Here is a 25,068-nt window from a genome sequence, read left to right on the forward strand (position 1 = left end):
TCATGAAACCAAAACAAAAACAATGGAGGAGACTTTTCTGGTCCATGAAAGTTGCAATCTTCTGGAATGCTCTCAATCACCAGAGGAAGGTCAGATAGAAATTTTCCTGGATTACTTTTTTCCCCCCAATTGATGTTGTTTTCTTCTGCCTCTGCCAAGAGTTTACGTGGCTGGAGGAGTGCAGCAAGCATCCAGTTGTGATGCTCCAGCATCATAAGCGTAGCTTGGTGGACCAGTCTTTGCCTATCTGCTCATTTTCTTATGGTTTGATGGACAGTGCTAAAGACAATGTGGAAAGTCTCATGGAACAGGAAGGTCAATGCTGAGTTAGCATCAACTGAGCTCAAGAAGCTTTGGAGGTTTCTCCTCCTGATTACCTTCAAGTGACTTGTGTAGGGAAGTGCACATAGAGGTAAGGGCATCAATCGGACCAGGAACAACTCAGGTGTGACTGTGAATAGTCTGTAGATAAATGTGTAGGTGGAAGGATACTCAAGGGCAACCTTGCTCTCAGTGGACATGTGCACATGCTCACTTTTGATCGATAGTAAACGGATATTGAACAAGCCAAGAAGGCCGTGCCTTGCCCCAAAAGAGCAGCACAATGGCACAGTGATTAGCACTGCTTCTTCACAGCACCAGGGACCCAAGTTCAATTACAGTCTCGGGTGACTGCCTGTGTGGAGTTTGCACTTCCTCCCCGTGTCTGCGAGGGTTTCCTCTGGGTGCCCCATTTCCTCCCACAGTCCAAGATGTGCAGATTAGGTGGATTGGCCATGCTAAATTGTCCCCTTAGTGTCCAGGGATGTGCAGGTTAGGTGGGGTTACAGGGTTGCAGAGGAGTAGGCCCAGGTAGGGTGCTCGTTCAGAAGGTCGATGCAGACTCGATGGGCCGAATGGCCTCCTTCTGCACGGTAGAGATTCTATGATTCTAAAATCGGAGTATGATACCCCACAGAAAGAGGCCATTTGGCTCATCATTCCTCTGCTGGCTCTTTCAGTCTGATTAAACTGATTTTCACCAGCGTCAACTGCATTCCAAAGTATAGCGAACGGCTGTCATTTCTGCTCATCTCGCCTCCGGTTCCTTGGGACTGATTTAAACTTGTGTCCTCTGGCAACAGATGATTTACTCCACCAAAGCCACTTATGATTTTGAGCACCCCTATTAAATAAAGCAGCCAACTTAGTTAAACCACCAGCGGGCATTTATATTGCATCTTCCAATACAGAAAACGTCCCAAGATTCTTGTGAGATTTATGAGGAAGAGGGGAGCGATGATCGAAGGTTTAGTCAATGATATAATTTTAATAATCTTTATTGCCACAAGTAGGCTTACATTAACACTGCAATGAAGTTACTGTGAAAAGCCCTTAGTCGCCACATTCCGGCGCCTGTTCGGGTACACGGAGGGAGAACTCAGAATGTCCAAATTACCTGATAGCACGTCTTTCGGGACTTGTGGGAGGAAACCGGAGCACCCGGAGGAAACCCACGCAGACACGGGGAGAACGTGCAGACTTCGCACAGACAGTGACCCAAGGCGGGAATCGAACCTGGGAGCCTGGCGCTGTGAAGCCATAGTGCGAACCACTATGATACTGTGCTGCTATAGGCTTCGTAAGGGGGAGATTATCTTTCATGGGAACAGAGAGTTGAGGGACTGGACGGATGCAAAGTCCAGAAAGTGTCGACAGGAATTGTGGATCCTGTCTCCTCCTCAAAGATATTTCTTAAACCTCGCTGTGACCAAGTACCGTTCATGATGGCTAATGTCACCTTGCTGCCATTCGCTACAGGCTTGGATGACATTAGCACATGAAAGACTCTGTATAAATGAAGATTTCTACTGTAGGCCTTCACACTAACACCGGTCAGTGTCATTATCCACTTGGGCCGGCAAGGGGGCAACACACTTACCCAATCCATCAGAAAGATTGATTTTAAAAGGCGAGGTGACGCTTTGATCGGGAGCCGGCTTTCGGGATGGTGCATTTTCACTAAATGGCTTCCTCAGGGAATTTTCAGGCATCACTTCACTTCAGAATGGGCAGATTGGAAGAATATCCCCCCCCCACCCCCACACACACACAAAATTCTCGTACAGCTGAGAATCATGTCCTGGGACTCTGTGTTTCACTTTAATTCAGTGCAGATAGCTCAGTTGGCGTTCCCCTAACACTCCTGCAGTAAATTAAATCCGGACTCATGCAGAAGCCACTCCCCACCACCTCCTGGCGTGCTACACCGCACTGTGTGTACAAATACCGTCTTGCCAACAGCTCATAAAGACTGTGACCTTTTCACGGGATGGATCATCAAAGCAAACCCAAGATGTCGATCAGAATTAGGGCCCCGTCTGTTACTGAATAACTTCACACAGAATGTTTCCATGGGAGGAACAGTAAGTGTTGAAAAAAATAATAATAATTTCAAAGGGGTTAACTCTTTCCATGTGATTCGAGGAGGGGATGAAGCAAACCTCAGCGCTCCGTGAGTGAGGACAGGGGAGTGGCGGTGAAGGCAGCCGGCTTTAGATGGCTGTTGAAGTGAGCTTGCACACAAAACCCAACTGGCAGCAATTAAAACGGGATCATGATGTTGGAAGTTGCGTTCGAAGAGAGGGCCGGTAAACTCTTTAACGGCTGGTGTCAGCTGCGGCTGCTGTTGCAATCACAGGGTCATGCCATGCAGGAGGAGGCCATTTGGCCCATTGTGGCTGTGCTATCCACTGAGTCCCACTCCCACCCTCTCCTTGCTCTGTAATAGTGACTTTCTCCGTTTCTGTTTTGAATCTGCTCCCACCCTCCTCCAACAGTGAACTCCACTTTGAAGCTACTCACTGCGTAAAATAATTCCCTCTTCGTCTTCACAGCTTCACTAAATCTTTAGTGCTGAAGGGGGCCCATTTGACCCATCGAGTCTATACTGGCTCTCTGAAAGAGCATTCGACCGAGAATGCTGTGTGCAGTTTTGACCTCCTTTTCTGAGGAAAGATGTTCTTGCTCTCGAGGGAGTGCAGCGAAGGTTTATCAGACTGATTCAAGGGATGGCGGGATATGAGGAGAGATTGACTAGGTTAGGATTGTTCTCGCTGGAGTTCAGAAGAATGAGGGGGGATCTCATAGAGACTTATAAAATTCTAACAGGATTGGACAGTGTAGATGCAGGGAAGATGTTCCCGAAGGTGGGTGTGTCCAGAACCAGGGGTCACAGTCTGAGGATTCAGGGTAAACCATTTCGGACAGAGATGAGGTGAAATTTCTTCACCCAAAGAGTGGTGAGCCTGTGGAATTCATTACCACAGGAAGTAGTTGATGCTAAAACATTGAATATATTCAAGAGGCGACCTGATATAGCACTTGGGGCAAATGGGATCAATGATTATGGGGAGAAAGCAGGATTAGGCTATTGAGTTCGATGATCAGCCATGATTGTGATGAATCATGGAACAGGCTCGAAGGGCCACAATGCCTCCTCCTGCTCCTATCTTCTATGTATCTATGTATGTAAGTCCCAATCCCTTGTCTCATCATCACAACCTACACGTTTGGTCTTTTCAGATAGTGATCCAATTCCCTTTTGATTACCTTGATCAATCACCGGCAGGAAGTTCATTCCACACTCCACCCACCCAATGGGTGGAAAAAATATCCTCACATAATTTTTCCTCCTTATGCCAATGATTTTGAATCTGTGCCTCTAGTTCTTGATGTTCTCTTGAGCAGGGACAGTTTCTCACTAAATTGCCCTGTCTCCACACCTCAGGATTTTGAAAACCTCTATAAAGACTCTTCTCGTTTTTTTTCTTTGTCCAAGGAAAACTCTCCCAACCTCTCCAATTTATCCTCATAGCTACATTTTGTCATCCCTGGAATCATTCCTGTGAATCTCCTCTGCACTCTCTCCAATTCCTTCACGTCCTTCCTCAAATATGGCAGACAGAACTGAATGCCAGATGTGGCCTAACTGGTGTCCAATACAAGTTCAACATGACCTCCTTGCTCCAGTACTCAATGCCCCTGTTAATAAAACCTCAGGTACCATATAATTTATTAACCTATCTGTCACCCTGCCCGATCTTCAATTACTTAAGTACATATACACCGAGGTCCCTCTGTTCCTGCACCTCCTTTGGAGTTTCTCCCATTGTTTTATACCGGGCTGCATTCTCCAGTCCCCATACCGCATGTTTCTCGGCGGCGTGCTATTCGCCTATGGAGGGTTTCTATGCTCCCACTGCTTGCCAATGGGATTTCCTATTGAAGCCACCCCCCGCTGCCGGGAAACTCACAGGCAGGGGTGCGCTGCCAGCGTGAAAAATGAATCGCAGTGGCCAGAGAATTCCCGCCACTGTCTCTCCAAATCCTTCCTGCCAAAAGGAATCACCTCACACTTCTCCATTGAACTTCATCTGCCACTTGCCTGCCCAATCCACTAAGATGTCCACGACCTTTTGAAGTTCAAAGATTTCCTCACACAGTTGATAATACTTTCAATCTTGAGATCAGCCGCACATTTTGAAATTATGCCCTGAACACCAGTCTAGGTTATTAACATAAATTAGGGACAGCAAAGGTCCCAACACTGACCACTGGGAAACTCCACTACAAACCCTCCTCCGGTCCGAAATGCAACCACTTATCATTCCTTTCAGTTCCTGTCACTCTGCCAATGTCCTGCCCAAGTGCCCATGAGCTAGAATTTTGCTCACAAGTCTGTTGTGTGGCACTGTATCAAACAGCTTTTGAAAACTCACATACATCGCATCAACTGCATTGTCCTTATCAACCCTATCTGTAACCGCCTCAAAAAACTCCAGCAAACGAGTTAAAGATGATTTTCTCTGAATGAATGCATGCTTGCTTTCCTTAATCACCCTGCACTTGATTTTGAACGATACTTTCTGGAAATTCCCCAAACCTTCCCTCTGGCCGTTTCATCAGAATACATGTTCAAGTTCGTCATTTTTTTTGCAGAAAATACAAGAACATTCCTGAAATCCCATCAAATTAAACAGTAGTTTAACGTGTTCAAAAACTTACTGTAAGCCAGCGGCATAAGAGCGGCATTGTTGCTGCTTCTATGTAGCCAAAGCCTGCAGGAATCTGGGAGGTGCACCATGTTGTGATTGTGTGCAGTGGGTACAAGGCCTTGGCAGTGTGGGACTTACTACAGTAATGCAAATTGGTACTGAGATAACAGAAGAATGGAGTCAGTGCATCAGTGACATCGACCCCCTCCCCCACTCCCCCCCCACCCACCCACCCATGCCCACCCACCCACCACCACACTTACGATGTTAAAGGTGTCAAGCTGTGATCCACTGAATAGCACTCTGACATCTGAGCCCAGAAAGCGGTGCATTCAAGCCCCACTCCCAGAAGCTTGAGCCCAAATCCTAGCCAACACTCCAGTGTAGTACCTTCCCCCTCCTGTGAGCAGTCTTCTTCATCAGCAGCAGCTGGCCAGGGAGCATGGCAGCCACATGCATCACACCGCCAGCCGTGAAGTGATGATAGGGCAAATCGTGGGAGAAAACTGTGCCGTACATCTTGAGCGCAGCACGGTGGTTAGCACAGTTGCTTCACAGCTCCAGGGTCCCAGGTTCGATTTCCGGCTTGGGCCACTGTCTGTGCGGAGTATGCACGTCCTCCCCGTGTGTGCGTGGGTTTCCTCCGGGTGCTCCGGTTTCCTCCCACAGTCCAAAGATGTGCAGGTTAGGTGGATAGGCCATCCTAAATGTCCCTCACTGTCCAAAAAGGTGGGGTGGGGTTTCTGGGATACGGGGATAGGGTGGATGTGTGGGCTTGGGTAGGGTGCTCTTTCCAAGGGCCGGTGCAGACTCGATGGGCCGAATGGCCTCCTGCTGCACTGTAAATTCTATGAAAACACCAATACACAAGGGATCATGACCTGGATGATAGCACAAGAAGTACATGCCCCCTACTTATATTGCACAGACATGGAGAGGCTGGAAAATTCAGAATGTGGCGACACAGTCTCAGGATAAGGATTTAGGATCAGAACGAGGAGAAACTTCTCCATTCACATGATTGCAAACCTTTGAACCTCTCCACCCCAGAGGGTGTGCAAGATCCATAACTAATTATGTTCAAGAGTAAGATGGAGAGATTTTTGATCTTTTAGAATATCAAGAGATATCGGAAGTGGGCAGGGAAGTGGAAGTTGTGGTAGAAGATCAGCCATGATCGCATTGAACAGCACAGCTTCAATGGGCCGAATGGTCTGCCCCGCTCCACTTTCTTACGTGCCTCAAACCCCTCACCCTGCTCTCCATGTAGTGGTGATTTCTCGTCTCCTACCCCGCCATTGGGAACATCCATCCTGCATCTACCTTGTCTCGACCTGTTACACTGTTATGAAATTCCCCTCATTCTTCTAAACTCCAGTGAATATAATCCCAACCAACTAAATCTCACCTCATACATCAGTCCCGCCATCCCAGGAATCAGTCTGGTAAACCTTTGCTGCACTCCCTCTACAGCAAGAACATGCTTCCTCAGATAAGGAGATCAAAAGTGCACACAATATTCCAGGTGTAGTCTCACTAAGGCCCTGTATAATTGCAGCAAGACGTCCCTGTTCCTGTACTCGAAATCCTCTTGCTACGAAGGCCAGCATAACATTGACCTTCTTCACCGGCTGCTGCATCTGCATGGTTACTTTCAGCGAATTGTGTATGAAGACCCCCAGGTCTTATTCAGCCTAAAGCCATTCAGAGAAAAATCGGCCTTGCTGTTTTTGCTACCAAAGTGGATAACGTCACATTTATCCAAATCATACTGCATCTGCAAAGCATCTGCCCAATAACTCACTTGTCCAAATCACACTGGAGCATCTCTGCCTCCTCCTCACAGCCCATCTTTACACCGAGCTTCTTCCAACAGTTCCAACATGATTGTTCACCACAGGAGCCTCAGCTACGAGCTCCACAACTGTCACAAGGTTCACAGACCAGCCCAACCCCGACTGTGTACGTCAGACGCCTGCTGGGTGAAGTCCCATTCCAGGATCTAAGCACATAATCTAGGCTGGCACTTCAGTGCAGTACTGATGGAGGGCTGCACCAGTGGAGGCGCTGTCTTTCAGATGAGGCATTAAACCGAGGCCTCCTCTGGCCTTTCAAGTGGATGTAAATGCTCCCATGACAGGAAAGAAAGGCAATTCTCCCAGTGTTCTGGTCAACATGCATTCTTTAACCATCAGAGCAGAATTAGGCCATTCGGCCCATCAAGTCTGCTTTGCCATTCAATGATGGCTGATAATATTCTCATTCCCATTCTCCTGCCTTCTTCCCATAACCCCTGATCCCCTTATTAATCAAGAACCTAACTATCTCTGTCTTAAGGACACTCAGTGATTTGAGCTCCGCAGCCTTCTGCAGCAAAGAGTTCCACAGATTCACCACCCTCTGGCTGAAGAAATTTCTCCTCATTTCTGTTTTAAGGGATTGTCCCTTTCGTCCGCGATTGTGTCCTCTGCTTCTAGTTTTTCCTACAAGTGGAAACATCCTCTCCACGTCCACTCTATCCAGGCCTCACAGTATCCTGTAAGTTTCAATAAGATCCCCCCTCATCCTTCTAAACTCCGAGTACAGACCCAGAGTCCTCAACCGCTTCTCATACGACAAGTTCTTCATTCCAGGGGCCATTCTTGTGAACCTCCTCTGAAACCTTTCCAAGGCCAGCACATCCTTCCTTAGATATGGGGCCCAAAACAGCTCACAATACTCCAAATGGGTTCTGACCAGAGCCTTATACAGCCTCAGAAGTGTATCCCTGCTCTTGTATTCTAGCCTTCTCGACATGAATGCCAATATGCATTTGCCTTCCTAACTGCCAACTGAACTTGGACATTAACCCGAAGAGAATTTTGAACTAGGACTCCTAAGTTCCTTTGTGCTTCTGATTTTCAAAACTTTAACAGATTTGTCAGACTTGACTTCTCTTTGACAAAGCTGTGCTGACTCAGTCCTATGTGACCAGGCCGTTCCAAGTACTCCGCAATCTCATCTTTAATGATGGACTCTAAAATCTTACCAATGACTGAAGCCAGGCTAACCGGCTTATAATTTCCCGTCTTCTGTCTCCCTACCTTCTTAAACTGTGGTGTTGTATCAGCCATTTTCCAGTCCTCTGGGACCCTTTCTGCCTGCAGTGATTCCTGAAAGATCACCACCAATGCCTCCACAATCTCCTCAGCTATCTCCTTTAGAACCCTGGGGTGTAGTCCATCCGGTCCAGGTGATTTATCTGCCTTTAGACCTTTCAGTTTCCCCAGAACCTTCTCCTTAGTGATGGCCACTGCACTCATCTCTGCCCCCTGGTTCTCCTGGAGCTCTGGCATCCCACTGGTGTATTCCATCGTGAAGACTGATGCAAAGTAACTATTCAGTTCCTCTGCCATTTCTTTGTTTCCTATTACTAGTTCTCCAGCTATTGCTATCTTCTTTTATATTACTAGCTAGCTTACACTCATATTTCATCTTCTCCCCCCTTATTGCTTTTTTAGTCGTCCTCTGTTCACTTTTAAAGGCTTCCCAATCCACTAATACTCGCCACTTTGTGTGCTTTTTCTTTTGCTTTTATGCTGTCCTTGACTTCCCTCGTCAACCATGATGCCTCGTCCTTCCCTTAGCATATTTCCTCCTCCTTGGGATGAATTTCTGTTGTGCCTTCCGAATAAGCCCCAAGAACTCCTGCCATTACTGTTCCACTGTCTTCCCTGCTGGGCTCCCCTTCCAATCAACTCTGGCCTGCAACTCCCTCATGTCTTTGTAGTTACCTTTATTTAATTGTAATACCGTTACATCTGATTCCAGCTTCTCCCTTTCAAACTGTAGGGCAAATTCTATCATATTGTGGTCACTGCTCCCTTCACCTTAAATTCCCCAATCAAGTCTGCCTCATTACACATCACCAAATCCAGAATTGCCTGTTCCCTAGTAGGCTCTGTCACAAGCTGCTCCAAAAAAACATCACTTAGAATTCACAAATTCCTTTTCTTGGGATCCACTACCAACCTGAATTTCCCAGTACACCTGCATATTGAAGTCCCCCATGATTATTGTGATATTGCCTTTCTTATATTCCTTTTCTGTCATCTGATTTATTTTCTGCCCCACATCCTGACTACTGCCAGGGGGCCTGTACACAAGTCCCATCAGGATCTTTTTAGCCTTTGCGACAAACATGAATAAAACAGATTATTTGCTCAGTATCACACTGAAATATACATTGTGTATAAACTGCCTGTCATATAAAGCAGTTTGGGATATCCGAAGCCCATTATTTCTTTCTCGGAGCTGGTTACGGAAGACTCTTTGCTGGTATCAGCTAACAGCACAGCCCAGGGGCTGATCCTGTGATCTTTCGATTGCTTGTGCAATTAAACCTGCTGAGCCACCTGCTGGGGGTGGGGGGGCAGGGACAGGTGGGGTTGAGGGGTGGAGGTGGGGTTGTCAAATGCAAATACATCAGATCTTTTTCTCTTCAAAGGACTGTGTGATTTTTGGCAACAGGCCCAATAAAAGGTCAGAATCTGTAGGATTGATGTGCAGTCCAACAAACAGGAAGAACTTTACTCTCCCTGTGACCAACAACACATCCCTGAAGCACTGGGCCATAGGCAGAATACGATTATGGACGGCAGATACTTTCAGGTGAAAAAAAAATCCCCAACATTCTCTCCACGTGAGATGAATTCTAATGAGTGGAAAAGAGGAAACAGCAGCTTCCTCGGGTCGCTTCCAGGACCAGATCATTATTTCTCAAACTCCAAACCCTTTTTCCGTTAGATAAATGACTACTGATGTGATCAACTTTCCTTTTGCAAACAGTCTCTGTGCCCAAAACAGTGTTTCTGTTACTAGTTTACGCAACAACGTCCTGCCTCTCCTCCCCCGCCCCTCCCCAATGAGCAACTTCACCTGGCACCGAGTCAAAACCAACAAGGCAGGTCTTTCAATTCCAATTTCCATGTTGTCTTCCATCGACACGGCTCTTGGGCGATCAGGATGGGGTGATCCTTAGGGGGCTCATGGGTCGGGGTCCAACAATCACCAATTCCTGAATGTCGGACCCAAGGCCTGAATTTTCCAGGGTCTCGCTTCCCTGCCAACTCCCGGAACAAAGAACAAAGAACAAAGAAAAGTACAGCACAGGAACAGGCCCTTCGGCCCTCCAAGCCTGCGCCGACCATGCTGCCCGTCTAAACTAAAATCTTCTACACTTCCGGGGTCCGTATCCCTCTATTCCCATCCTATTCATGTATTTAAACTATTTCACACCCGAATTAGCATTAAGAGGCTGCTTATGTCCCTCACTCAGGAAGTTCACTTCGGGAACTGCCAGTACACAGAAGAGGAAATGCTGCAAGACGCCTGAGACTAAGTCCGGGCACCGGAGGCCTAGGTAACATCAATGGGTCCCAGGGTGAGGAAGATAGGGAAGGCAGTTAAGGGGATGATTAGGGGGAGAGGCTGGGGTTGGGGGTGGGGGGAGGTCCAAAAGCTTCTGGACTTGAGAGGGAAGGGGGCATCTGACTTCAGAAAGGGCTTCAGAGGTAAGTGCATCGCCCTCTTCCCACTTGGGATCTAACTCTGTTGATTTTCGGCCTTCTCCCTCATGAGTTTAATCCTCCCTCCAGCTTAAAACCTGAGGCTGGGTGGGAAATGGCCTTTCAGTGGCCAATAATTGAGCACTTAAGCGCCTCAGTTCGATCAAGGAGGGACTTTCAGTTTGAGGCCTTGACCATCCCAGCGTAAAATCGCTGCATGATCAGGGTGGGCGGGAACCCGGAGGGAATCGCGTCCCGTCAATGCCACGTCCCACCCACCACCACCCCCAGCCTGAAAACCTGCCGTTGGGGGGGGCGCAAAATGGAAAGCTTGATACAAAGTAAGTATAAAGTAACTCTTTTCTATCGCCACTGTCCCACCTTCAAAAAACTCTTGAAAACCAATTTCTCAGAACCACCCTTAAAGATAACTAAAGATAAGGAAAAGATAACTAAGATTGGTCATCGAGAGAGCTGGATTGGGAAACTAATAATAGGAAATAAGGAAATGGCGGGTGTAGTGATATTTTGTGTGTCTTCACTATAAGCCACAAATAACACCACATCAATCGTTGTAAATCAAGAAGTAAAACTAAGCAAGAAGTTCAAAACAGTTACAATCGCCAGAGAAAGGGTGCTGAGAAAATTATTGAAACTAAAGGCTGTCAAGTCTCCAGGTCCTAATGGTCTGAAAAGAATAGGCTGCCGAGATAGCAGACACATCGGTTTTAATTTTCCAAATTTCCCTACATGCTGGAAAGGTCCCATCAGATTGGAAAAGAGTAAATGTAACTCCCCACTTCAAGAAAAATAGGAGACAGAAAGCAGGAAACTACAGGCCAGTTAGCTGCCCATCTGACATAGGGAAAATGTTAGAATCTATGATTAAGGAGGTGATAGAAGAGCACTTAGAGAATCTTAATGCATTAGGCAGCGTCAACATGGTTTTGTGAATGGGAAATTATGCTTGTCTAATGTATTGGAGTTTTTGAGGAAGTAACAAGCAACGTGGATAAAGGGGAACCTGGAGATGTGGTGTGTGTGCAATTCCAGAAGGCATTTAACAAGGTGCCACATCAACAGTTACTGCACAAAAGAAGACCTCATGGTGTACCGGGTAACATATAAGCATAGATAGAGGATTGGTTAGCTAACAGGAAACACAGAGTGGAGATAAATGTGTCATTTTCGGGTTGGCTAGATCTGATGAGTGGAATGCCGTAGAGATCAGCGTTGGAGCCTCAACGATTTACAGCCTACATCAATGTCTTGGATAAAGGGACTGAACGTATGGTTGCCAAATTTAGCGAGGACACAAATATAAGGAGCAGGGTAAATTGTGAAGATGACATAAGGAGTCTGCAAAGGAATGCAGATAATTTAAACGAATTGGCAAGGATTTGGCAGCTGGAATATAAGGTGGGAAAATGTGAACTTGTCCACTTTAGAAGGAAGAATAGCAAAGCAACATATTATTTCAATGGAGTGAGATTGTAGAACTCTATTGTACAGTGCAATCTGGTACATGGGTCACAAAATGTTAGCCTGCAGGTAGAGTGGGTTATTGGGAAGGCAAATGGAATGTTGGCATTTGTAGCAAGGGGAATAAAATTAGGGATGCTTTGCTCACTTGTACAGGGCATTGGTGCGACCACAGCTGGAGTACTGTGTACAGTTTTGGTCTCCTGATTTAAGAAATTCTACAATTGCATTAGAAACAGCGCAGAGAAGGTTCACACAACTGATTCCTGGGATGGGGGTGGTTATCTTAAGAGGAAAGGTCGGACAGGTTGGACCCGTATTCATTGAAAGTTAGGAGAATGGAGAGGTGATCTTCTTGAAACGCAGAAGGTCCTGAGGGGTTGAGCAAGGTGGATGCTGAAAGGATGTTTCCCCTTGTGGGAGGGACAATAACTAAGGACAACGTTAAAGAATAAGGGCCAGGATTCACCTTCGTGAGTCTGTCCTGCTACTGTGGCGAGCGAGGACCGAGAATTTGCCACTCAGCCAAATCTCCCATCCACTGCAGTGGCACCGGAGATTCCCGTAGCCGTGAATGGACAGAGAATCCCGCCCAGAGGGTTGTTGGCCTGCGGAACTTTTCCCCCCAGAGACCAGTGGAGACCTGTTCATTGACTATTTGTAAGGCCAAGCTAGACAGATTTCTGACTGACAAGGGGATAGGGGGTAGACAGGAACGGTAAAAGCCACAATCAGATGACGAGCCATGATCTTATCAAATGACAGACCACACTCGAGGGGTCAAATGGTCTACTCCTACACCTAATTAGTATGTTTATATCAACCAGGGCTCCGGCCCCACCCTGAACACTCCCAAGTGGCAACCCTGTGACTTTTGCGATAGAACTGTAATGATATGTACATAGGCAAGCTAGTGAAGGGTTTATTATTACATCTCTGTGTAATTCAAACACTAGAGGGCACCACCATTTCTCTGTATATAAATCAGACCTCAGGGAATGCTGGGTAGTTAGTGAAGGAGAAAACCTGACAACAGCACGAGGAGAGTATTAGATTAGAGAGAGTTAACACGAGGGTATTATAAGTGACTATTAGATTATTGATTACTGCTAGACAGGTTCAATATTACTTTATTATTAACTGTAGCTCAGCAGCATGTGCGAACTTCATTTAATTAATCGTTATACAATAAATTAGTTTTATTTCAATCTAATGATTGGTGGATTCTTTGACATCAACTCGACTGATCATTCTGGAACAAAAGACAAAGAACACGACATATTACCACCAAGGGTAAAGTAACAAGAACTACCTTCGCCATGTTATTATGCGAGGGCATGATGCCTGACTAAGCTGAAGAGGCTGCTGGCATCCATTGTTTGGATTTGCTCATGAAGAACATCCATTAGGAGCTGAAGAGCTGGTGCAGCCACAGCTAACCAAAATCGGAGCGGATGCCCGGAAAGTGGATCAAAAGGAGAACAAAGATCACTTACTTATGTCCAGATTCGTGAGCAATGGTGAAAGCCAGGCCGAGGCCTGTGTCTTCATTGATGGTACAGCTGCGGTACTTGCTGCACATGCCACTTATCGGAGCAAAGCCTACAAAACAAATCCAAATTTCAGCAACCCCCCCAGAAACAAACAGGCACAGGCAAAACTGCGCACACCTCCAATCCAGATTGGGTTCCGACACCTCCGGATTGTGCTTGAACTGGTGAGTGGAAGCCGTCCTGCAGTGTTTTTTTCCACCCTCCCTTCTCCACACCCGTTCTTCCTGCAGTGAGCTACCCTGCTGTTCTATACAGCTCTGCCCAGCAACGTCAATGATGACTGCACTGAATCGCTTCCTCCACTGGTCTAACACATCAGCTGAGGCTGGAGGCCGACTGATACCGCAGGCAAGAATTCTCATTCAGGTGAAAATATAAAAATAGCCAGGAGTGGCACTGCACATCGTATAAGCTATCGGACATGGCCAGATAACATCGATGCCCTCTTTTTCACTCCTGTCCCCGACTTTACCTCGTGTTTTATATCTTTCCTTTTCTGTATTGCATCTTCCATTAACCTCATTTGGCTGCACTCTCACTGCCGCCTATCGAGGCTGTAGGCCAAACCCCACCATGAACTTGAGATAGTCAATGCTAACAGCTCAATGCATTGCTAACAGAGAGCTGCACTGTCGGAAGTACTGGCTGCAGTTCTCCGGCTGTTCGCTGGCAGGGGGAGAGTATCTGGTCTCGCCAGCCGTGCACCCACGTCCACGGGTTTCCCGGGAGTTGTGCGGTGGCTTCAACGGGAATTCCCGCTGACGGTGGTGGGAACAGAGGATCCCGCAGCCAGCGAATGGCGCGCCGCCTCCCGCTGCCGATAAACACATGGCTGGGAGGCTGGAGAAAGCCTCGCAGTGTCTTTCAGGGGAGACATTAAACCAATGCCTTTCCGAACAGTTGAGGTGAATGTAAAAGATCCTGTGGCACTATTTGAAGCAAGGCAGTTCTTCTGCTATCCTGGCCAAGATTATAATAATAATAATAATAATAATCTTTATTGTCACAAGTAGGCTTACATTAAAATGAAGTTACGGTGAAAAGCCCCTCGTCGCCATATTCTGCCACTTGTTCGATACACAGCGGGAGAATTCAGAATGTCCAATTCACCTAACAGCATGCCTTTCGGGACTTGTGGGAGGAAACCGGAGCACCCGGAGGAAACCCACGCAGACACGGGGAGAACATGCAGGCTCCGCACAGACAGTGACCCAAGCCGGGAATCGAACCTGGGACCCTGGCACTGTGAAGCAACAGTGCTAACCACTGTGCTACCGTGCTGCCCCATTATTAAAAGTCGAATAATTGGTTGTTTATCTTACTGTGGCTTGTGAGAGCAAGCTATGTACAAATTCTCCAGCAGGACCGCCTGCATTACAACTGTATTTCACAACCTCCCTCAATGGCCTTGAAGCACTTTGGAACAGCCGAAAGACATGAAAGTTGCTATAAAAATGAAAGTTTTTTCTGTTTCACTGCCCGGCAGTGGGTGAGATTTGTATGTATTGTCTCATAAACTAGGATGTAAAGAATTAATAAACTTGCATTTAAATTACCGTAAAGGCCCCAGAGCACTTAATAATGGCAAGTTGCTTTTGAAGTACAGTCATTGTTAAATATCAGTACCAACAAACAGGATATCTACCCAGGGAATCTGTTGGTTTTTTGGTGACGTTGGTTGGGAGGAATGTTGGCCAAGATACGAGAAGAACTCATTGTTCTTTCAGAGCCCATTGACAGGTTTAATGTCTCACCTTCCAAACTCTCTTACAGAGCACGAGTCCGTCTGCACTGTACTGAACCATAGCATTCCTACCGTGCAGAAGGCGGCCATTCGGCCCATTGAGTCTGCACAAACCCTCTTGAAAGAGCACCCTATCGAGACACATTGCTCGCCCCATCCCCGTAACCCATAACCCCACCTAACCTGCACATCTTTGGTCTGAGATACTCTTAGTCCTATTGACAGGTGAGCTATTCACGTTTCAGCTGGAACATTGAACTGGGGCCTGCGTTCCAAATTATGAAGGGCCTGGAGCCAGACATTAGACTAGGGGAAGGGGGAGGGTGCACTAACCACGCCCCTGTGTCCCCCAGAATAGTTGCAGGCCAATTTCTAAACCATTAACCATGCACCTTTTAGACTCATCAATTGCAGCCCCCCCCACCTTAACGCCACCACCACGATTTCAAATTCAAAGCTACAGCCAAACTGACAAGCCAGATGAGAGTAGATTCCTTGTGCAGCTTTATTCGCCATCTGGCATCCCTTCCTTTCTCCCGTGTCCATCGCAAAAGGGAGCAGGAATTTGAGATTCCATGGGGCACATTGAAATTTCATGGGCAGCACAATAGCACAGTGGTTAGCACTGTTGCTTCATAGCTCCAGGGTCCCAGGTTCGATACCCGGCTTGGGTCACTGTCTGTGCGGAGTCTGCACGTTCTCCCCGTGTCTGCGTGGGTTTCCTCCGGGTGCTCCGGTTTCCTCCCACAGTCCGAAGATGTGCAGGTTAGGTGGATTGGCCATGCTAAATTGCCCTTAGTATCCAAAAAGATTAGATGGGGTTACTGGGTTCCGGGGATAGGGTGGAGGTGTGGGTTAGAGTAGGGTGCTCTTCCCAAGGGCCGTTGCAGACTCACTGGGCCGAATGGCCTCCTTCTGCACTGTAAATTCTATGATTCTATAATTCCATGAAAGGCCCACTGCAGAATCTCAATACTGTGTTCAATCCTGGTAACGGACATTTAAGGGAAATAGTCAAAAGTACAGCTAGGTATAGAGGCCAAATTCTCAACTTGGACATCTAAGTTGTGAGGGATTATACCTTTTTTGAAAATATATTATTAATGCTTGGCAAATAATAAATTAATTATTAATATATAATTATTAATATACAATTGTGAACAAGGTGGGGAGCGTCCTTCATGAGCAGCTTAAGTTTCAGACAGCCAAATGGTTTGCTAGTCCACGTCAGTGTGAGATTAAGTCACATGTAGACCAAACGGGGAGGGTAGCAGCTTTCTCTCCGTGAAGGACAGTCGTTCTTCTTTGGAGTTTTTAATGATGATCCAATAGTATCATAAGGCAGCTTTCCTAGCCGTTCACGGTGGCGGGATCTTACGGTCCTGCCAATGGTGTACCCCCACCACGGGTTTCGTGGCGGTGTTGGGTGCGTTCAAATGGAAACCCCGTTGGCAATGGGAGGTAAGTAGAAGATCAAGTGGAAGATTCTAAGGGGGAGGAACGTCTCTGTTGGATTTTACCAATACTATTCTTTTAATTCCAGATACTTCTTTCAAACTAAACTCAAATCCGCAAACTGCCAACTGAACTCCTGTTCTCTGGATAGTTCGTTCAGTAACATAGCCGCTGATTTGTTGACAATCTACTCCATTACAGCGGTACTAATTCTGTCCTTTCCCACTCAACCTCCAGTCGCCCAGGACAACTGTAGTCAATTACAAGAGTCAGTATGGTCATCGTGGCAGAGGTCAGCGAACTCAAAACACATCCGCGATTCTGGACGGTGTGGTCAAATCCCACCATGGTGGCAGGGGAACTGAAATTCAATGAAATAAATCTGGAATATAAAGTTAGCTGCAGTTACCGATCACCGTCAGATTGCTGTAGAAACTCATCTTGTTCACTCACGTGGAGGAAACCGTCCATCCTTGCCTGATCTGGCTTGCACATGACTTCAGGATCCATAGCAGTGTGGTCGCCTTCCGAAATGGTCCGGCAAACCACTCAGCTGTATTCAAGAAGGCAAAGCACCGGCATCTTTGCAAGAACAAGTTGGGATGCGCAAAAAGGTGCTGGCCTCATGAATTAATTAATAAAAATCCTTTGAGCCTTCGGTGTTTGAATTGAGCACTCTTGACACAGTTACCTTCAAAAACAGTGAGAAAGTCGCCTGTGGGGTGCCCTGCAAGCACGCGTTGCTTACCCAATGTATCACAGGGTTCATTTTTCCAGGAGCAGATGTCCAATCCGGTCAGTAAAACAGCGTGATCGTGCCGCTTGCCGTGCTTTTCCAAGAGCCCAGACTGCCACTGGCAGAAACTGTTCAACGATTGATCTGCATGGTGGTTGATCACCAACCCAGGCTGGAAGAAGAAACCAACACAAGCTCATTTTAAAAAAATTCACAATTAGTTCTGTGACTGCGACAAGCGTTAATTGTTGTTACAGTTACAGTCTACACTAAAGGCAATTTTAGGTGCAATCAGCTGAACGCAACTGCGCGCCACACATATTTTGACAGCTTTGTCCAGTTAGCTCCTTCGTCTCCTGGAGGCTGCCAGACACGTCACACAAATGGCCAATCTTCACGTGTGAGCCCACAAGGTGAGTGTCGGGAACATACCTGACCCAAGAGAGGACTTTGTAATTGAATTAATCACACACACACGTGCACAGACCCATCTCTTCTGACTAACTACAACGGAAGCGCAACGGACGTCCTCTCTCCATCTACAGGCATGCAACACATGCACGAGGAAATGGAAGACTGCAAACAACTTACGAGGGTACACTAAGCTTGCCCAATACCATTCTTCACCTCTCATAAGCCTCAATATCTATCAAATATTCAGGCACTCCCCCATCGGAGTTGTCTAAAACCAACTGCCTCTACGGGCATTCTGTTCCAGTGCCACGGGTGACTCTGTGAGGAGCAGGCTTGCATCGGAGTGAGACGGCCATGAGTTCAAGTCTAATAGTAGAGCATGTAACCTGCACTGGAAAAGATGTTATCCAGTGGATAGGATGGTAAACTGCCCTCTTCAGTTGAATGTTAAAGGCCCCTGACACTATTTGAAGATGAGCAGCAGGGAGGTCCTCTCAGTGTTATGGACAATACTTCAGCCAACATTACTAATGAAGTAACTGGATTTCAAAAATACTTCAACGGCTGTGAAGCACTTTCGGAGATCCTAAGATCATGAAAGGTGCTGCAGAAGTGCAAGGTTTTTTTTGTCACAAACGCACCACTTTCTGATTGCTGCTTGACCTTCCCTCTCCTGAGCTGGGACTAATACTCTCCTCTATAGAGTTAGTGATTATCTCAAAACACTATGGTTAGGGTTTGGTTCAACTGTGTATCTTCAACTATAGATCAGAAGGTAAGAGCATGAAAACAACCTACTGGATCCTGCTCCAGAAGTAACAGGCTCACAACCGCAATCTTTATGTCACTTCCGATGGTGCCATCTTTGAAAAGGCTGGAAACCTGTTGGAAAAAAGTCAGCGCATCACTGCGTAGAATTCCAGAGACATTATAGCATAGCAAACAACCATTCAACCTGGGAATCAGTGGGGAAAACATAAACAGAGATGCTTATGACTATTTGAGGCCAATCATCTCAGCCCCAGGACTTCACTGTAAGAGTTCTTCAGGATAGTGTCCTGGCCCAACCATTTTCAGCTGCTTGCCTGCATACAACAAGACATGGGCAACATGCAAGCTTGGGCTGATAAGAGGCAAGTCATCATCGTGTTGCATATTTCCAGCTCCAAAAATACGGAATCTAACTACCTCCTCTTGATACTCAATGGGATTGTGATCACCAAACCCCCCCGTCATCAACACCCTCGGCATCACAATTGACTAGAAACTTAACTGACTACGCCACATAAATATCATGGGTACGAGAGAAAGTAAGAAGCTTGATATTCTACAGCGAACAACCTGTCTCCTGGCTCCCCAAAGCCTATCCACAAGGAGCAAGACAGGAATGTGACGGAATACTCTCCAATTACCTGGATGAGTACCGTTCCAATAACATTCAAGAAGCTCAACACCATCAAAGATAGCCCATTGATTGGCGCCCATCCACCACCCTAAGCATTAACCTGCCACATCACAGGAACAGTGGCTGCTGAATGCACCATCTCCACGATGCACTGCACCAATTCACCAAGGTTCCGTCGACAGAATCTTCCAAATGCACCACCTCTACCGTCTAGGAGAACGGGCACTTGGGAACAGCATCTGTAAGCCACACACTAATCTAACTTGCAAATATAATCATCGTTGGATCAAACTCCTGGAACTCTCTACCTAACAGATAGACTGCAGCGGATCAAGAAGGCAGCTCACCACTACTTTTTCCAGGACAATTAGGGATGACCAACAAATGCTGCTCTTTGCCAGTGTCACCCACATCCCGTAAACAAATCAAAGAAGTCTGACCTCTTGTTCGTATTTTACATCACCCGCTGTTACCAGAGTCCTAAACAACCCTCTCATGGACTGATGGGCTTATGGACTGATCTGATCTCTTCACACATCTTCTCTACTGAGTAGTACTACACTCCTGTATGCTTCACCCGATGCCTGTGTCTATGAATTTACTTAGTGTATTTTATGTTCACCCTATTATGTATTTTCTTTTCATGTACGGGATGATCTGTTTGAGGTGCACGCAGAACAATACTGTTCACTGTACCTCAGTACACATGACAATAAACCAATCCAATCCAATCCAAATCTTCGTGTAACCCTATCTGTGGTGGCTGTAAAATTAAGTCTGCAGGCCTCAGAGGTTCAAACAAATGAAGAGCTTCATTAGAAGGTGTTAGCGTTACAGGTTGTTATGTTACACCACCCGTTTGACCGTGCAAATCGGTGATGATGTCATCCAATTACATCATGTGATCGGTCTCTGAAAGTACTCCGGTCCTACCACAAGGTTGCTAGTGAGGAAACACTAGAAATACCAAGAACACAACACTTGCCTCCCCTTTCAATCAAAGGTTGCTGACACAATAAATCGTACAACATTAACAATCAATCAACAACATCAGTCAATACATCAGACACTTCGGAGGCCGTCGTTCTCTCTGTCGTTGTCGGAAAATTGACATGAGTCTTTTTGGGCTCTTAATTCACAATCTTCCAATCTCTGGAGTGTGGCACTTAGATTGCGGAGATGTTCTTCCTCATTCTTTCAGGAACTAATATGTCACCTAAGTAGTACTGGACTCTGTCTAATCCACTTAAAATGTGGTAATAGCTCGTTGGATGAACGCTGGCGTGGAAGTGATGCCAGTGGTCATCTTTTATATTGAAACAACCCTTTGTGTGTGACAATTGTCAAGAACAGTTGTGAATCTAGATCCACGTTCATTTTAAGATCTGCTTAACTAAGGTCATGTTGGACTCCGGCCGGTATGTCATCAATTAAAAGCAGAAGGTACTGCTCTGCACACAGCACAGGATCACTCTTAACTTAAATATCACCACAAATGCATACAGGTCTGTCTTGCTCATCACGGGCACAATTGCCATGGCCCAATCACTCACGTGAACAGGTTCTAGGACTCCCGTTTTGACTAGCCATTTTAATTCTGCCTCTATCTTGGGTCTGATTGCATGTGGCACTGACCTAGCCTTTAAACATCTCACCTTACTTTCTTCCTTGACCTTCAGCTTTACCGAGATATCCTTCATGCTTCCCAGCTCACCGTTGAAGACAATGACATGTTTCTTCAAGATTTTGAGTAGGTCTGATTCAGAATCTGTCATGAGATTTAACTTGGCCCAATTTAATCTGATAGTTTCCAGCCAAGTTCTTCCCATTAGTGCTGGATAATTCCCTTTGACTATGTGCAAGCAAAAATCTGCTGCCTGTCCATCTAATTGGACTGTAACATCAATATGGCCCCTCAATGGAACCATTTCCCCAGAGGGTGGCATGGTGGTTAGCACTGCTGCCTCACAGCACCAGGGACCCAGGTTCAATTCCGGCCTTGGCTGACTGGCTGTGTGGAGTTTACACGTTCTCCCGGTGACTGTATGGGTTTCCACCGGGTGCTCCGGTTTCCACCCACAGTCCAAGATGTGCAGGTTAGGTGGATTGGACATGCTAAAATTGCCCCTTAGTGTCCAAAGATATGCAGATTAAGTGGGGTTAGGGGGATAGGGTGAGGGAGTGGGCCTAGTTAGAGAACTCTGTGAGAGGATCAATGCCAGACTTGAATGGCCACCTTCTGCGCTATAGGGATTCTATAGGTTTTTAACACTATCTTCAGGGCTTGCAGAGCATGTCAGAGCTTTTCTTGATTAAACAGTTGCTGGTACCAATGAAACGGCTGCCCGAGAGTCCAGCTCCAACTTCATAGGCTGACCATCCAGTGATCTGGTAGCAGTTTGTTTCACCAGCAATAGCCAATAACTTATGGCAAGTGGGAGTCTGTGTCTGTGTTCCAGTTTCCGCCAACATCTTCCCAATTATTGTGGTCAAGCTCAACTGAAGTGCTTCTTTGGCTGCTAATTCCATGGATACAGCAACCTCCAAAGCTTTCTTTAAGGTCAGGTGGCTTTTGGTTAACAACCACTTTTGAATTGCTTCACTCCTTAAACCGCAGACTGATCTATCTCTGATGGTATCATTCAACACATTTACGATTTTGCAATGTTCATCCAGTCTTTTCAGGGTCACCACAGACTGTGCGATCGATTCATCTTCTTCTTGGTTGAACTTATGAAACCTAAACCTTGCTGCGATGACTAAGGTATTTGGTGAATAGTGGCCCTGCAATATTAACACTACTTCATCGTAGGTTTTCCTTCCTGGTTTTTCTGGCTGTATCAGACTCCTAAGGACGTCAGATGTGCCCCCCCCCCCCCACCCTATGTGTGCACGATGTGCCGCAAATTGTAAGTACCACTTTGTTTCCGTTATCCCTAAAACAAGGCAAATCTGAGCTCAGCCTGTTTTCCTTTTGTGATTTACAACATCCCAGCTCTACATTTGTTGTTGCAGGGTACTCGCTACTCACGATACTGATACAGGTCGATTCAGGCAGAGCACATGGCAAGCATCTTTCCAAAGATATTTTCTTTGGATTCCCTTGATGGTTTTTCGGTTACTCCAGTGGCTCCAACCGTTGTTTGGCCTCTGTCGACAACTTTTGTGCGGTGGCAATTTTAATTATTTATTTTTCTTTTTGGGTGCTGACAAACACCTATTCAACCTTTTTATTTGTGGGGGGGGGGTGCTACAAATGCTGTTCGCCGACCTCGTCGCCAGTTTTTATCTGGTGGTTTTAAAATTATGTCTGCAGGCCTCAGAGGTTCAAACAAACTAAGAACTTTATCAGAAGATGCTAACACGACAGGCTACACGGGGGAGGAAGTGGCGTAGTTGCATTGGGATTGGACTAATAATCAGAGACTCAGGGTAATGCTCCGGAGACCCGTGTTCGAATCCCACCACGGCAGGTGGTGAAATTTGAATTCAATAAAAATCTGGAATTTAAAGTCTAATGATGACCATGAAACCATTGCTGATTGCTGTAAAAACAAAAATCTGGTTCACTAATGTCCTGTTGGGGAGGAAACTGCTGTCCTAACCTGGTCTGACCTACAAGTGACTCCAAGTTTACAGCAATGTGGTTGACTCTTAATTGCCCTCAGGACAATGCTGGCCCAACCAGCGACGACCACATCCCATGCACAAGTCTTTTTTTTAAACTGCCTGCGCAAATGGCCGATGATGCCACGTGATTGGTCTCTTAAAGTGACCCCGTTCCACTGCAGGGCTGCTATTGAGAAAACATGAGAAATACCACGAATGCACAACACTAATGGCATTCCTTTCTATTCCTTTTCCACCTCATGGAATTATCTGACTTTCCCTTAAATGTGTCGCATTATTCACTTCAACCGCTCATGTGGTAGCAAGTTCCACATTCCCAGCATTCTTGGAGCAAAGCAGCGTTCCCTGAATTCACTGGATTTATTACAGAAATACCTTGTGTTTAAGTCCCCTTGCTCCTCTACGTCTACCCAAGCAAACCCTTTCATAATTTTAAAGATCTCTTTCAGGTTGCCTTTTGGCCTTCCTCTTTCGGCAGAACAGAGGCTCCAGCTGTTCTGTTCTTCCTGATACATTTGCAACAACGTTCAATTCTGAGCTAAAACAGGGAAGCGGGGAGGGGGGAAAAGAGAAACGGCAGAACACAAAGGCAGAATTCAGATTTCAGCTTCACATGCTGTAAATCTGAATTTTTTTTTAAAATGCCGGAACCCAGCAGGCCAGGCAGCACCTGAGGAGAGAGAAACAGGGTTAACGTGTCGGGTAAAGTGACCTTCCAGCAGAACGACAGAAAGGTGGAGAGTTTTTAAGCCAGTACAAGGGAGGGAGGCGAGGAATATCAGAAAGGAAGCCCCGAGGCGGGGAGAAAGAGATTTAATAACAAAGGATTTCATGGTGCAAATATGAAACCATTTCAAAAGAAACGTAAAAATGTATTTCATATAAAAAATAACACATCTGCTTCATGCCTGGGGAAGATCCAATGGAGCAATTATGGGCTTTCCCCCGGTGGTTAAATAAATCACACAAAGACGTTGTCAGCAGTAGTATTCTGCTTATAGTATGAACCCCGGGGGGGGGGAAATATTTTGACACATGTAAATTTTATAATTTAAAGGGCAGGAGTGTTTGCTCAAGTAATTTCCCCACATGTCTCTGTGAAGAATATATAATAATTTTCATTATATTTGGCCCAATATTTGACCCAGAAAAATGGATTTCCTCACCGAGTGGCAATGATGCAGGATTGCCTTGCCTCCAGACCTCTCCGGTGATGTTCTAGGAACTGGAGGAGGTCATTCAGCCCCCAAACCTATCCCACCATTCAATCATAGAAACATAGAATCCCTACAGTGCAGAAGGAGGCCACTGGGCCTATCGAATCTGTACCGACCCTCTGGCAGAGCACACTAGCTGGGCTCAGTCCCCCGCCCTATCTCTGTACTCCATCTGACTTTTTGGACACTGAGGGGCAATTTTAGCATGGCCTATCCACCTAACATACACATCTTTGGACTGTGGGAGGAAACCGGAGCACCCGGAGGAACCCCTCGCAGGCACGGGGAGAAAGTGCAAACACCACACAGACAGGCACCCAAGATTGCAATTGAACCCGGGTCCCTGGGGCTGTGAGGCAACAGTGCTAACCACCGTGTTGGATTTGTGCATCTCAACTCCGTGCACTTGCCTTCATTCATGTAGAACCATAGAATTCCTACAGTGCTGAAGGAGGCCATTCAGCCCATCGAGTCTGCACTCGAAGGAAGGAAATTGTCCTGCTTTCACTTACTGGAGTCAAGGTCTCTGGCGCGATATTTAAATAGCATCCGGTCAGACATTTACTCATCGCAAACCAGAGCTCCACCTCTTCCTGCAGAGTACTTGTGCCTGCAGCTTGTGTTGGTGAAGCTGGTAAATGTGAGCAACCACATCCCAGAAGATACAAGGGTACTTTGTGCGATTGCACAGGAAAGTGATGTGGAAAGGGGGTGAGGAGTTAAAGGTGATGAAGGAGTTGAGAAAGGCGTCACAGGGGGAGTGGCCCTTGTGGAAAGTGATTGGGGGGGCAAAGGGAAAGATGTGTTCTGTGGTGGCATCATGCTGGAGTTAGCGGAAATGACAAATGGC

General features: G+C 46.4%; 1 protein-coding gene across 1 annotated transcript in view; it reads right to left on the bottom strand.

The window, feature by feature from the left end:
• adamts18 (ADAM metallopeptidase with thrombospondin type 1 motif, 18) overlaps positions 1–25,068 on the bottom strand; it is a 301,723-nt gene that overhangs the window by 173,095 nt on the left and 103,560 nt on the right. The window contains exons 6-8 of the mRNA XM_072517824.1: positions 18,765–18,848; positions 17,565–17,724; positions 13,561–13,666 (exon numbers count right to left, since the gene is read on the bottom strand). Of these exons, the coding sequence (XP_072373925.1) occupies positions 13,561–13,666; positions 17,565–17,724; positions 18,765–18,848 (350 nt within the window). The remainder of the gene's footprint in view (positions 1–13,560; positions 13,667–17,564; positions 17,725–18,764; positions 18,849–25,068) is intronic.

This window comes from Scyliorhinus torazame, chromosome 10 (genome assembly GCF_047496885.1).
Source record: "Scyliorhinus torazame isolate Kashiwa2021f chromosome 10, sScyTor2.1, whole genome shotgun sequence".
Taxonomy (NCBI): Eukaryota; Metazoa; Chordata; class Chondrichthyes; order Carcharhiniformes; family Scyliorhinidae; genus Scyliorhinus; species Scyliorhinus torazame.